We start from the raw sequence: 15,712 nt of genomic DNA, 5'->3' as shown, positions 1-15,712 counted from the left end.
TTAATTAGCTTATCTTCCATTCCTGTTAATATTTAATCCAACTCTGTCAACTCCTTATGAATGCCTTCAGTTTTAACATTTTTGTACCCATTCTTTCCAGTATGAAGTTTTACTATGTGGTGTTCCCCAGTTGTGTGAACCTTAGGAATCCAAATTCTTTCACTGAAAAAATACTAAAATATATTATTTCCATTTAATGATAAATGTTGAAAGAAGGTATTAGTTGCTCACCACTGAGATGGCCAAGGTTTTTGTTCATGCCCTAGTTGTATCATACTTGGATTATTAGACCAGCCTTATGTCTGAGTTACCTGAGAACTTGCTCCACCCTTTGACTGATGTCAAAACCCTAGCCACTATAGAAAATTCCAGCCACAGAATCATCAGAGAAGCCATAGAGATTGAAAAAAGACCAGAAAGCATGAACAGAAGAGATGATTCCACCAGGCTGTCAATCATTTGGAAGCCTGCACTCACAAACAAAAAAATCTCCACACCACAAGCCAGGCAAACACCTGGGCACAAACAGATCCCCCCTGATACCTCCAGCTCAAACACATCCCAACCAGGCACCCAGATGAAACCCAGCTTCCTAACTAATGATAGCTGTCCATTTACCCGAAGCCAAGCTGCACTAAAGGCCTCCAATAAAGTAACACAATGCTGCCAGCCAATCAAGATACAAAAAAGAGCCAAAAAACAGACAGAAGATATTAGAGACACCAATCAAGCAGAACACAGCAAACTCCGAGACCAATAAACACAGACCAAGACTCCCAACCAATCAGGATGAAGAAAAAACCATTCTGGCACAGCAATAGGCTGCCCCAAATTTAAATCTGAAACCACTGTAAAAGTCTGACTCACAGACGGACACAATACAGAAGCCTGATGATGGCAGATGAGATTCTGCTGAAACGTTGCTACAACTTTAAAAGCACCACTACTATGACGAAAATGTTTGGACTTGGAATACCTTAAAGCTTAAATGATTAGGCTAGAGTTATGTCATGAAATTGGATCACATAGTTACAGATGTCAATGACAAGAATCATGATCATTCTTTAGAAGAATGGCAAAATCATCCCAACATTTAACTAGCAGCTTTTTTTCTATATGTATCTCATATGTTCCATTTAATATCCATTTAAAGCAGGGGTTCCCAACCTTGGGTCGCAGTCTGGAAGTGGTCTGCGGCACGCCAGAAACCTGGCTGCAGAAACATGTGTGTTTCTGCGCATGTGTGGAATGCAAGCAGGGCATGAAACCAAGCCTCTTTCGATCTCTCCACAGAAACAGTCCCTGGCTGTTGGGGACCACTGGTTTAAGGACTAAATCTGAAATAGTGGTTGGCGTGATAGAAAGTGGAATAAAGTTTCATATACTTTATATGTTACAGAAACCTGGAATAATACTTCATTAAAGTGTCATATTCTTTCTATTCAATTACACTGTAGGCTTGTAGATAAAACTGTTCAGGGGGTTGAAGTAACCTAACATTTAAATAATCTCCCCTTCCCCCAATTTCTCCAGTGCACAGCATGAAGGAATAAGTAATAAATGATATTAAACTCTTGTTTGAAATGTTCTAAGCCAGTTTTTATGGTACAGGCTGTAGATTTTCCATTGTCCTCGTTTGTTGTAGTGGGTATTTTCAATCTATTGCCTTTATTCTACTCCTGGGTAACTTTTTATAGTGTAATAATTATTTTAATTTTGAAGGATAGTAAATAATTTTCTACTGGTTTCTAATTCACTTTAATATCTCCTTGCAATTTGCACTTGATATGCTAATAAAATGTAAACATTTCATGCTAAAATAATAGGCCTGCCAAATACTGTATTTGATGAATTCAATTATTAGATAGGTGTTTGTGCCAACATTATAGGATAAGATAAAGGAGGACAGGTGATGTAATATTCATTAAAGCAGGATACAGCTACATAGTATGATTTGTTGGAACAGACATCCTGTCTTTTATATAACATGACATGTTAATATCAGAAATATCAGAAAATAGTTCTTTATTAAACTGCGCTCCAAATGGATGAGAGCAAGACAGTTTAGGAGACTGCACGCAAACATCCAGACAATTATGTGACAGCCAACGTTTAGATATTTCTGTGTCTGTTTCTATCTAGCTCACATGTAGCAGTCTTCAGTTAGATTTATCTCCTCCTGGGGAAAAAAAAGGTGAGGTCTTACATATAGGCCCACTACTAGTAGAAACAATAATTCCACTCCTGCATTGCTACAACCAGGCATAAAAAGTTTTTTTAAAAGAGGTCTGGAAATTAAATTGGAATTCTGGTAACTTCATAACCATGTTAACCATTCTTGGCAGCAATGTAGTACCCATGACCTTCCTTGTTTTTTTTGGGTTTTTATTTTCCTATTTAAATTTATATATAATAAAAAATTCACTAATCTCCTATCAGCGCACAAGGGCTGTCTGCAGGCACCTGGATGTACAGCTTCCAAGAAAAGCCTTTGTGTTACTTATTAATAATTAACAAAGTAATTATTTAAAAATGCAAATTAACTTTAAATTATATCTAGCATTTCCCTTGTCTTTTTGTACCTTCCAAAGTATAATCCTCTTTCAGCCCACCCTGGTAAACCAGATAGGAAATGCAACTAGATGAGCTAATTCTATGTCCGTGCTTGTCAGTTTTGGCAAATTGAAGATGTGTGGACTTCAACTCCCAAGAATTCCCAAGGTTGAGAAACACTGTTGTCCTTTATTGTAAGCCTACAATGTAGTACCCATGACCTTCTCCCAGGTTGTTTTCGGATTTTCCTGTCTAATTTATAGTCCAGCCACAGGCCAACCTTGCTTAGCTCCTATCAGCGCACAAGAGCTGTCAGCTGCAGGCACCTGGATGTACAGCTTCCAAGAAAAGCCTTTGTGTTACTTATTAATAATTAACAAAGTAATTATTTAAAAATGCAAATTAACTTTAAATTATATCTAGCATTTCCCTTGTCTTTTTGTACCTTCCAAAGTATAATCCTCTTTCAGCCCACCCTGGTAAACCAGATAGGAAATGCAACTAGATGAGCTAATTCTATGTCCGTGCTTGTCAGTTTTGGCAAATTGAAGATGTGTGGACTTCAACTCCCAAGAATTCCCAAGGTTGAGAAACACTGTTGTCCTTTATTGTAAGCCTACAATAACAGAACCTTGCGGATCTAAAGGCACAAACTTCCCACTCCCACTTTTAAACTGCTTGATCTATTAGGGTGAGACTTTCCTAAGGTTCTTGCTCTGACCATTAATCCATCATCCCTCTCTTATGCGATAGTTATTTTCCTAGGCAGCATCTCTCTCCTTCATCCCCCAAGGTCATCCACACAATCCATTATACCAGGGGTGTCAAACTGGTAGCCCATGGGCCAGATGCGTCACACGCAGGCCGTACCCACTCCAGCTCCGTGAATGTGGAAATGTCATGAAACGTCACGTGACGGCAACGTGACACGGCGAGTTTGACATTTGTGCATTATATCCTCTGCCCTACGGTGGACCTTTGGCTTCAACTCAGCATCTGTGCTTTCAGGATCGTATGACTTGGGATCAATGCTCCTACCTTGACATTAAACCAAAAAGCAACTCAACAATACCCTGTGCAATTCCTGTTGCATCACAGCATGGTAGTTTCAATCCAACATCTGCTGTTATTTAAAAAAACAAAAACAAAAAACAAAAAGCAAGCAATTTTTTTTTTCAGAAGCTCAGTTCTTAAAGTTTGGTTCCATAAGCCAAAATTTAAATGCTTTCCCCCAAACCTGTCCAAGTGGTGAAAGATTCCTGAAACTGAAATGAAACCCCCCATAACTGTGGATAGAAAGTAATGCGGTATTCAACTACAAGTACACCTGTCATTGTAACTCAGTGCCCTTGATTCTGCAGGGTGCAAATGATGCAAGAGAACCGATAAATGTTATGGATTACAAACAATGTCAGCAAATAGTGATCATGTTAATGGCACTAGGCATGACTTGAGCTTCTGTGCCTGCAATTGTAAGTTACTAAACCACAATGCCTTTGGTATATGGAGACCACCATTTAGGCAAGAACTACTTGCCTAAATGATCTCCATATAACCCTTTGAATGTGCAGTTGAGAAATGACATTGCTGGAATAAATCCAATCACCCAAGCATCTAGCCTGGTAATTGCTGTCCTACTACAGACACTAAATAGATGGTGAAGGCCCTCAGAGATGGAATGAGGGTCTCTTTCCTCCTCCCTGAGGAATATAATGTGGTCACATTTGCCTAGGCAATTTGAAGAGTTATATGAGAGAGAAAGGTAACTTGTCCTTTGGTTGTCCTTCCACTAACCTTCTCTCATCTGGATTGCCATAATTTGCTTTACACGGGGACATTCTTGAAATCGTGTGGAAACCAGTGCCAACTGATGTGCTTACTTGTGAAGAAATTTGGAGTTGACCTTAGGGATAGGGAAAGAATGGGCCCGCGTTAAAGGGAGCTTGCAGAAATGATTAATGTTTTTCAACCTTGGCAATGTTAACATGTGTGGACTTCAACTCCCAGAATTCTCCAGCCAGCATGTTTCCAAGTCCATTTTATGGTGCTGATTATCATTGATTCTCTAGGAAGGCCTCTTCTGGGGTCTAGCTATCTACAAGGTTAATTTTTGGAAATAGATGCTGCCCCTCTAATCCAAGTGATTTGAGTACATCCAGTGAGGGTCCCCCTCTACCAAGAAAGGGAATAGAGTGAGCATAAAGCAAAATGAATATTATTTTCCAAGTTTCCCTCTTCTGAAGCCACCCTGAGGCAAAGGTGATATCTGCTCCCATACCCTTCTGAATTCATATAAATCCTTGGTTTTTCAGTGATGGATGCTATAGATGCAAGATTGAAAGAGTGCTAAAATGTCCCTGTTGTTATTATGTTATTTTTCATTATTATATTTAGTTTGTATAGTTAAATCTGCCTTACTGTTCTTCACCATCTATTTTTGATTGAATGATCTGATTTTTTAGAGCATTTATTTGGAGCAGACTGGTATACAAATAAATAACCAATCATGTCAAAGGTTTTTAGAGAGTGTGAATTTGCAAAATGCATTCAGTGACCTAAGAATTTAATAATTTAGAAAATCCACCGCAAAACTTTCCAAGTAATAAAAATAGCAGAAGAGACTTGGCTTTGGAAGCACTCTATTTTAGCAGGAAACACAATATAAATGTGATTGTTTGACAAAGTTTAAGCAGAGCAATTAATTAGGCTTACACTCAGAGGTTAGTTCAAGTGAAGACTATAAGGGCACATTAAACTTGAGTTGACTGCGGCCATTAGGCTAACCATGGGAGGGTTGAACCTAGCCAGAAGTTTTTAAGTATTTGATGCTGGAACCAATCCAAAGGAGGCAGATGACTCTGCATTAATCTCTACTTGTTGCTATGGAATTCTACAGCAATAGGAATCAAAAATATGATGAAGCATTAATCCATGAATCCATGTTTTATGTTTAGCCTATATAGGTAGTCCTCAACTTACAACAGTTCATTAAGAGACTATTCAAAATTACAACGGCATTGAAAAAGTGACCTATGACTATTTTTCAGAGTTACAACCTTTGTAGCATCCCCACGATCATGTGATCAAAATTCAGATGCTTGGCAACTTATGACCATTTCTGTCCCCCAAGGTCATGTGATCACCTTTTGCAAACTTTTCACAAGTAAAGTCAATGGGAAAGCCAGATTCATTTAACAATTAGGTTACAAACTTATCAGTTGCAATGATTCACTTAACAACTGTGCCAAGAAAGGTCATAAAATGGGAAAAAACTCACTTAACAAATGTCTCATTTCACAATAGAAATGTTGGGCTCAGTTGTTGTAATAAGGTCTACCTATATATATAAAGCATACATCAAAATTGTAGTTAGCTGCCTAAGTGAAATACCTGTACTCTTACAGGTACAGAACATAGAGCTAATGAAAATTATATTTGTAATTGTAAATAATTATAATTTTATAATTATATTTTAAAGATACTCATCATTGGATTTAATGTAAGGAAATTTGTAAGTCTCCTTCTTCATTCTTGTAAATGAAAATCTTGTAGGACCTTTGGGGGAAATTTAAGACTTTTAAAGAGTGACTTTTTTTTTTGAATGGATAGACTCATATATCTCTAATTATATACTCTGGTGATTCCTACTTTTCATAACCTAACAGGCAAAAATCAATCCATTTTTTCCCCCTTAGAAATGATGCCTGAAAAGGGATCTGAACTATCATTAAGATGGCTGAAGCCAAACCTTCCAACTCTTTTGGCTGGCTCTTCATTCCTGAATTTTAATAGGTCTCCTACTGCTTTGATACATGAGATAAACACATTAATGGAGTTAAGTTGTCTTCCAGCTCCCTGTGCCATTGCTGCTGTTCCATCTTTCACCATCACTGCCAATTCTCTCTCTCTAAAAGCAGCTTGCAGGATGTTTAGCATCAAAACAGGCCCACAGATTGATTGGCTTATTACCTTTTCCGTTTCTGCAGTCTTTTCTTTACCTAGTAACATAAGCCTTGCTTATGTTCTGCAGACTGATGAATGTCCAGAGGAAGAAAAGTTGTTTAACAAACCTCAGGGACAGATGTTAATGAATGGACACACTGACCTTGAGTGGGAGCCCAAGGTTGCCTTCTGAGCTAAAGAATTAAACAAATCCAAAAAGGGTTATGCACCCTAGGAGATCCATCTGCCTTCTGTTTATCTGACTTTGAAACAGGGACATGACATGCCTGTATTTGGCCTGGCTGTTCAGAAAAGACATTGTACACATCAAGGACAGATGAACATTCATCTTTGCACTCCAGCACCTCTCTGCAGCCATCCATCTTTTATCCAAAGCCACAGCTTCTTGGCTCATTGTTAATCAAACGAAAGAAATCCAAAGTCATCAGCACTTCACCCTCTTCATTATAATTTGCCTTTTTTCTTATGGCGAGATTTCTTTTCCTTTCTTAAGTTTTAGAAGTTTTGGTTGGGAAAGGTGGGTGGAGTAAGAACAATCAATGGAACGTACGGATTTAGTTCTACTCCCCAATGCTCGTGCAAACACTTGGATAAATAGTGAAGGGTGATTATTCCCATGTGTTGACTTTCAAACCTGCACAGTTACACTCAAGGTTGATTCTATCTAAAAATCCTTTGGCTACATTCCAAAATCAGACGGACCAATCCCATCCTACCCCTGTCCTCTGACTCCAGCATTGGTCACTCAGAAGGTTATAAGGAGGATATTGAAATAAAAGTCATTAGGTATTGCCTGCTTCTAAAATTTAATAATTAGAGAAACATCATTTATTGTTTATCCTTTATTGTTCATTTATTACATTTTCCTCCCCTATTTTTTCTCCAGGGTTAGGGAGGTATATATCAGTCATATGTTTCCTTTTATCTCAGAATTAGTGACTCATCCAAGATCACCAAGTACCTTTTGTAGCGATTGGATTCTGTTGGCTATGGTGCAAGAACACCATGTCTGGCTATGTGCACCATGTTTGCTCCATAAATTTGGTAGGTTAATCGCAATACATAGAGCAACGTATTCAAATACTTAATTGGATGTAATCCCTGATGAATATGTTATCATTTTGTGCTATTGTTCTTTAAAAATGGATGCCTTCGTTCTGTAGTTAATGTTAGATGGCTAAAATAGTTTATTTTTATAAACTATTTTTATTTTAATAGTATAATAAAATCATTTTCACATGCCATACTGAGGCAATCTTCTGTTAGGAGACACACCTCCAAAGGGGATTTGGTCGTCCTTAGATTTGAATGCTATAGGTCCTTGTATATACCCAGTTTGTCATTTTTCAAAGACGTTTTTTTTAAAAAATTGAGGCCTTAAACCAAAGTTACTTTAATCTAATATTGCCTAGAGGTTGCCATTTACATTGTCTGTATGATTCTCCCTTGTGTGTTTTGTGGTTTTGTAGTTTTATACATTGCTTGGTCTTTTTCTGGATAAGTACAATTTATGAAACTCATAATGAATACAAAACCACAAAGAGATCTCTCATCATTATATCTGAAACAGAAACATGTATATCTTTTTCCTCTCATCCATAATATGCAATGGGTAAGTAGAATTTCAGATGGACAACCATTCTTCCTTGTATAGATTCTCTCATTCCTAAATCTTACTTATTTCAGTAATATCCAAAATTGCAAGAACTGCTTATTTGAATAATTATTCTATAGTAAAAAGATCTATAAGGACAATGAGGGCAAAATTTAGCATGCTTTTAACTACCCTTGAGCATTATTCATTTTATAAAAGATCTACCATTCTTTTTTAAGAATATGATAAAATTTTCAGACTTTATTTTTATTTTGTTTTACTAACCTTTGGAAAGAGGCCCTGCAAGCAAAAACATTGTTGCTTGCACAGGATAAGCAGAGGACAATATTATTGTTTGTGGGCAGGAGACTGGTAGGACATGTATGTCCCAAGAATAATTTGCAGAAATATAGAGTGGCTAGTTTGGGTGAAGTCAAGGTTGGTTAACATTGGAAGACAAATGCATTGAATGAGTGTTACAAGACAATGTGGAGACTGTTAGTTTGATTTTCGGGGCTTCTGAAGCTAATAAAAATCCATAAAAACTCCATAAAAATCCTTCTCGATATGGGGTTTGTATAGTGCTAAAACAAAAAGACTCCGCAATATTATATTCCTATGACATCATCATTTATCTAAACTATCAACTACTCAAGGAAGAATGTTTATACTACTTTCTTCCTCCCCCACCTCTAAAACTTTATCCCTTCTTTTGCATTCTAATGTTGCATTTATGCCTTGGAGATGTGGAAATGAGCAACATGATGGATGGATGCAGCTTGCCTGGATTCTCTACCACCATTTCCCTTGGGGCCTTCCAGCTGCTGGCAGAGAGCACCATCCCAGAAGATGGTATCTTTTGCAAACTCGACAGCTAGCAGACAATCACTCTCTCTCTCTCTCTCTCTCTCTCTCTCTCTCTGTGTGTGTGTGTGTGTGTGTGTGTGTGTGTATTTCCCAGCAGAATAAGCTGAATCTGTTTTTTCCCCTTCCCCTGGCATACCTCATGATTGTCTTTCTGACTTGTTGTTTTGAATAAATGCCATAAATACTTTCCATAAAATAAAAATGGGAAGAATGGGAAGCACAAATGAAGCTGGTATTTCATACCCTTGTGATGTTGATAGATTCTAATTTGGAACTGACGTGAGATGTAATTGCTCATTGAGGCTCTCAGTTGCCCTTTAAGGCACTTTCTGCCTTGTTTTGTTAATGAGCTGTGTGGTTACATTCACCCAGCAGTAGATCTCTGATGTGCCAGGCATTTCATGCATTTCAATTTTTAAAAAACTGTTAAGAGGTCTGCCATGTTAAATGGTTATCTATCAGAATCAGCTACAGTGTAGAGCTTATGAAAATAAACTGGTCCGAGGAATCCAAGTGACAAACTATTTATATGTGCATTGTGTAAAGTATTTCTTTGGGAACCAATTGAATGTAGTGGTTTAAGGTATTAGGTCTGAAATTAGGAGACTGTGTATTCTAGTTCTGCCTTAGACATGAAGCCAGTTGGGGGACCCTGAGTCACTCTGGAACCCTGGAAAACAGTCAGTGGCAAACCACTTTTGAAATCTTGCCAAAAAGACTGTAGGGACCAGACAATTGCCAGGAATCAATGTTGACTTGAAGGCACTCCTCCTCCCCTCTACCCACTAAAAATACCCCCTGTATTTCTTTTGGAAGTTGAATTGCTTTTTTATTTTTCACAGTCTCACAAGTGACAGAAAGGGAGCTGTATTGTGTGTATTCTTTTCTTATGCAGTAAAATATTATAAAATTATATGCCTTATATAGAAAATTATAACGGTGAAATAATTGCTTCAAATGGGTATTAGTCTATTGTCATGACATATTCGTTTGAGAGATGTTGGCTATTACCAGTCCTCCATGGAGTCCTTGTCTTCCTCAAGTAAGAGACACATCTTTGAAGGTGACTTAGAGAAGGTTGAGGCCTGGTCCTAACATTCTGAAGCCTAAACACTGTCATCTACACTATTCGGCATTGATCTTCGTCCATTTTAATTTCTCACCAGTCATACAGAAACAGATTGGCTTTTGATCTTTTGCCTTTTGCTAGTTTAGACTGTATTAACAAAAACAAACAAAAAGAGAAGGGCAAAACATAGAGAAAAAAAGACATGAATCAAACAAGCACCTCCTCCTGCACAATAAGAAAGAATGTAAAGTTCTCTCCCCTAATTCTATATTTGTAACAGAACAATATAAGGGGAAGTTTTTAGGATGCTGAAATGATGCACTCCTTTTTTCCAAAACAATACTGTTTGTAGGACGGATTTATTCTTTGTTTCTTTTCACCCTTGACCCTGGAGGAGAGAACAGGAAAAGTTATTTACCGGTATGCTCTGAATTTTGGCAGGAAGCATCCAGGGTTGAAATGACAATGTGTGTGAAACAGCATTTGTGTATGGGTGGTGGTGGTGGTGGAATGTGATCAGGTTTCAGTTCTCAAAGCAGAGTGAGATGAGCTTAATAGCTATAAAAATACATAGAAACAGATTTGTTTGTTTTAATACACCAATATTTGAGTGGAAAATTGATAACATTTAATGATATGTTACCAACATTCAAATACAAATTGGTGCTTGGCCATAAAAGGTGACATCCTATTACCTGGTTTAACTCTGGTTATGGCATCTACCCAATTGAGTCTGTGCTCAGTAGCTTAGTAGTGCCTGGGCTAGTTAATAAACCAGAGGCTAGTTAATAATTGGATGGGACATCTGTGGGAATTCCCAGATGTCTAGACTGGAGGAGGAAAAAGACTGGAACATCTTGGAAGAAGATACTATTTTTGTGTCTATAAAGTTACCAAAATTCAAGCCTGACTCAAAGGAGGCCTTTATTTGGGAAAAAAAATCCAGTTAACTCCTTCCCACTGAAAAAAGCCCATAAATGTCCTCAGACTCTACTTGCAAAACATTGTGACCCTCCAAAGCAGTTTTGGGAAGCATGAAGGAGAGGGATAGGGAGAGAAAAGTCCTTTGCACAATAGGAATCCAGCTGCAGGCTGTTGAATTTTATCCCAGTTATGGCATTTTAAACTGACTAGAAGAATGCATCAGTACCACCACTACTACCACCATGGCTGGTGACTTTCCCTGGATTATGCTAGTGTGTGCAGGCATTTGTCACAGGAAGCAGGAATTTTTCTCTGTGCGGTACAGTTGCTGTCCTACGTATATATATTTTTTGCAAAGTTTGGGTAGATGGTAGATGAGCTTATTCAGTTTTTGAAGCTGCACATAAATGTTTGTCAGAGAGAGCCATTCAATTCAGGGAACTGTTTAATATTGATTTCCAGTGTGGCATTTATTTGGTGTGTGGCACCAAAGGTCTGAAACAGGGTGGGATTTTACCGGTTCGGACTGGTTCTATTGAACTGGTTGTTATGATTCTGCACAGTTCAGAGAACCAGCAAATTGTGCCCCTGGCTTGCCTGTGCCTCCCCTCCCCTCCCCACCCAGTCAGTCCTTATCGCACATGCGCAATATTGTGTGTATGCCCAACATCACTGACTTCCCCGCCTAGTCACTTCTTAAGATATTTCTTTTTTTCCCCTCCCAACTATCAGCTGTTCCTATGATCAGCTGTGCTGGGATTCCCCTTGCTTACTTACTGCTTTGCCCGGGAGGCTTCCCCGAGGACCAGAAGGTCCCAAAATGGAGTGCAGGGGGTTGCTGTGTGGAGCCCCCATGCTCTGTTTTTTTTTTCCTTCCTGAACCCCAGGAAAGCCTTCTGGGAACAAAAACAACCCCCAGGAGGCTTCCCTGAGGCCTGGAAGGCCCCAAAATGGAGCACGGGGGCTGCTGTGTCCCCCCCATGCTCCATTTTTTCCTTCCTGTGCCCCAGAGAAGCCTTCTGGGAGCAAAAACGCTCCCCTAGAAGGCTTCCCTGAGGCTCAGAAGGCCCCAAAAATGGGATGGGTGTATGCTACCCCTCAAAAGAAACCACACCCACCCAGTCACATGGCCATACCCACCTAGCCATGTCCACAGAATCAGATGTTACAAAATTTGAATCCCATCCCTGGTCTAAAGGATAAGGCTGATTAGGTGATACATTTGGGTATTATTTGGGTAAGAGATTATTTGAGCAAAAGAAAAGTGATGGAATCTTCTGATCATCTAGGCTTCATGTCAAAAGGGATGCTGTATTTTTCATTGTTTGATAATATAAAAAAATAACGTCTCTTTGTGATGAGCTCAATTTCTTGTTACTTTATGGCCATGACCACTCCAAGTTTTCTTGTCAGCAATAACCAAAGTAGTTTGCCATTGGCCATTTCCCAAAATCTTTTTCAATCATTGAATATAGTGTGTATTTCTTAGTATTTCTAGAGCTTTCACTTCCAACTACTAACGAGGTTAAGCTGCTTTATTTGTAGACTAGACAAGATAACCTGATGCCACACCAACTAAGAGCTGTTTCCACATAAAAGCACTTTTCAAATGATCAACTAAACAAATATTTACATTAATGTTTCTTGGAAAAAATTCAGTATTGGTAAGAGATGACAATATTTTACTAGTAAGGCTAGTTCCTGGAGTTCAAATTTGACTTTTGTATATATTAACATGTCAAAATAATGATTGTATCGCTCAATGTTTAAAGACATTTGCTCTTGCTTGTGAATAGACTGAAAATTGTATGATATTCTATCCATCATCTTGTTGCTTACTCTAAGGAAATAATAGTAGCCATTCTTGTTTGATTTATCAGAAGTTGATCTGCCTCTGAAGAAGGATGGCTTCACATCAGAAGGGACCACACTGGAAGCCTTGTTGCGTGGAGAAGGGCTCGAAAAAAAGATAGATACTAAAGAGGAGGATACTCTACAAGAAATCCAGGTAATCTCCTCATATTTTTGGCTCATAAACTGTAAGAAAGTGTGTGCATGTGTAAATAGGCTAATTAATCATTATTTTCAGATTAAATGTGTTGCCTGTAAGAAGATTGCCTGGAGTCCAGATGGATTGAATAAATAAATAGTTCAGAATTTTGTAAAACCATTGCATAAAAAGTGACAGGAACAGAAAGTGTCATTTTGGAGATAGATATTCGTGTTAGCAATAAGCACTTGCAAAACAGATTCCTTCTAGCTGGGAGGTGGAAGAAATATCTTTAGAACAGGGAGGCTTCCATTGTCAACTTACAGCTTCTTTACCACCTTATTTAGCTGTTGCTCTGATGTATTTTTATTTCCAAATTAACCTTTCTAAAGCATGTTTCTTCCATCTGGGACAAAAAAAGCTCACAACTTGAGGTCCTAAGACCACATGAGGTCCTCAGAAGCATTGAACACAGCTGCAGGTGGCACTACAAAAATTGCCAACAAATTTTATTCACCATTCATTCATCCATTTTGCTATATCATCTAGTATGGAAAATGCAGCAAAGAAAAATGATTAAATGAGGAGTAATTATATTAATTGACTGTAATTATACTTCAAAGAATTTACCAATTTATTTTTACATGAATCTATGTGAATCCTTCTCCCCAAATACTTTTTAGAGCACAAATGTTTGCATTCTACTTAATGACCAGCCAAAGAGAAAAAGTGTGCATCCCTGATATAATCAACTCATATTGGCAATAAAATAATATAAGTATTTCTTGGGGAAAAACTTGATTAAATGCACTTGATTTATATTTTTCTTTTCAGTCAAATGGAATATTTAAGGTGGTTTATCATTTATCATTTAAAACACAATTTTTTTTACAAAATTAAAGAATTTATACAAGGAAATGAAAATACCTAGTAATATCATTGCATGTTAAAAGATTGGATAAAGATACTTTTTTCAGATTTTGTAAAGGCATACAATGAAGGCCTTAAAAGAGTTTCTAAGCCCTAAGTAAACTGCAATAGTCAAGATGAGTTGATCCTAAGCCATTAGAATTGTTAATTGCTAGTATTCCAACTAAAGTTGTGTAATTCAACTTCCTGAGAATCCGGTGTCATCTAGGGATAAAATGGCATTCCTAAATTGTGGACTTGGTTTTTTTTTAAACAGACTAATATTCTTATCTAAAGCAATCTGAACTGTGATCTCCATGGCAGTTTACCTATTAACCAACAATACCTCTATCTTTGTCCAAAGTTAACCTTGTACTCTTACTCATCCTCTTGAAATTAGACATTCCGGCTAGTAAACATTTTAGAGGATTGGATGATAATATCACTGTGTGTTCTTACCATACTGATGGTATCTACTTTAATGCTGTGGCTGATATCCCTATGAGTTCCATGTACTTGTTGACATACAGAATCTGTGGTTATGAGTTTCATGTACTTGTTGACATACAGAATCTGTGGTATGAAAAAAATCAGTGGGCTTGGGCTTTGAATAATAATTTTCCAACATTACCTTCTGGAAGTGGCCTGAGAGCAAAGATTGGAACTATTTACACGGGGCAGGGGGGAGAGGAAGGGAGAGAGGAGAGAGGGAGAGAGAGAGAGAGAGAGAGATTGTCTCAAAATCACCCAGTTGGCTTCGTGCCTAAGGCAGGACTAGAACTCACTTCTAGTCCTCACTTCTCATTGAGATATTGCATTTATTTTTACTTTAAAGTTAGAAACAAACTACCTCATAATATTCTGAGAGAGAGAAGTAATGTAGGTTAATACTATCAAAAACCGACTAAAAGTCCAAAGGAATGAATGGAGCTATAATGCTCCTATAGAAAGAAACCTACATTTTCCCTCCTATATCCAATTTCTACTATAAGTTATCCAACAAGACAATGAAGTCTAGGCTACCTATATCCTACTTGAAACTCTGATTCAGATAGGTTCATGTCAAAAGAATCCTTTAAATTGCTCTGGACTTGCCAGGTATAAAATGTTTGAGCCTTTGCCTCAAGTACTGTATCACCTTATGGGTTCCATTTTAAGAAGGAGTCAGACAAACTGAATCAGGTTTTGGAAAAAGCAATTAAGATTGATCAGGGACCAGAAATTAAGTCTTACCTAGAGAGGTTGAAGGGAGAGATAATGTTCACCCTTGACCAAAGGGGATGTATGATAGTACTCTGCAAAACTTAAAAGGATGACGCCTTTTATCCCAGAAAGGGATAAAGGTCTATTCCCTGTCATTTTAAAGGGTGGATCTAAGTTAAATTTAATAGATTTAAGGTATAGAAAGGCAGATTTCAGCTGAATGTCAAAATGGTTTCTAGAATAGTAAAAGCAATTTGAGAGTCTAACCAATCTCTTAGAAAAATGGTGAGCTCCCCTTCATCAAGTTAGGGGTGATTTAATTTGGGTCCCTGTAGAACAGAAGCTTGGACAAATGGCTTCTCCCAGTTCTCTCTTTCTGTGATATATTTTCTTTGCAATTCTGCTAAAAAAAACAAAAAGGTCTTCCATTGCACTGGGATTTGTTTTTAATTATTGTTTATTATTTCAACTCCAGCGGGTTTTGGAAAATGATGAGAATGCAGATGAAGTGAACGAAGAGGAAGAGATAGAAGAAGATATTCCAAAACGAAAAAACAGAGCCCGAGGACGGGTAAGCCGCTTTAGCCTTGAGGGAAGAAGGAGGCGGAAGAGGCCAGAGTAATCCCAATTCTCATTTTTA

At 37.9% G+C, this 15,712-nt stretch overlaps 1 protein-coding gene across 7 annotated transcripts in view; it reads left to right on the top strand.

Annotated features, from left to right (window-relative positions):
* DPF3 (double PHD fingers 3) overlaps positions 1 to 15,712 on the top strand; it is a 232,847-nt gene that overhangs the window by 156,062 nt on the left and 61,073 nt on the right. For all 7 annotated transcript variants that reach the window (XR_003371153.2, XR_015746728.1, XR_015746727.1 and 4 more), the window contains exons 4-5: positions 12,851 to 12,978; positions 15,548 to 15,643. Coding sequence is in view for 2 of the 7 variants with exons in the window: in XM_026671098.2 (XP_026526883.1) it covers positions 12,851 to 12,978; positions 15,548 to 15,643 (224 nt within the window). In the remaining 5 variants the exon portion in view is untranslated. The remainder of the gene's footprint in view (positions 1 to 12,850; positions 12,979 to 15,547; positions 15,644 to 15,712) is intronic.

The sequence above is a fragment of the Notechis scutatus genome, chromosome 1 (genome assembly GCF_049901735.1).
Source record: "Notechis scutatus isolate UNSWTSFEM ecotype Mainland chromosome 1, rNotScu1.2, whole genome shotgun sequence".
NCBI lineage: Eukaryota > Metazoa > Chordata > Lepidosauria > Squamata > Elapidae > Notechis > Notechis scutatus.
This window is presented reverse-complemented; position numbering and strand designations above follow the sequence as displayed.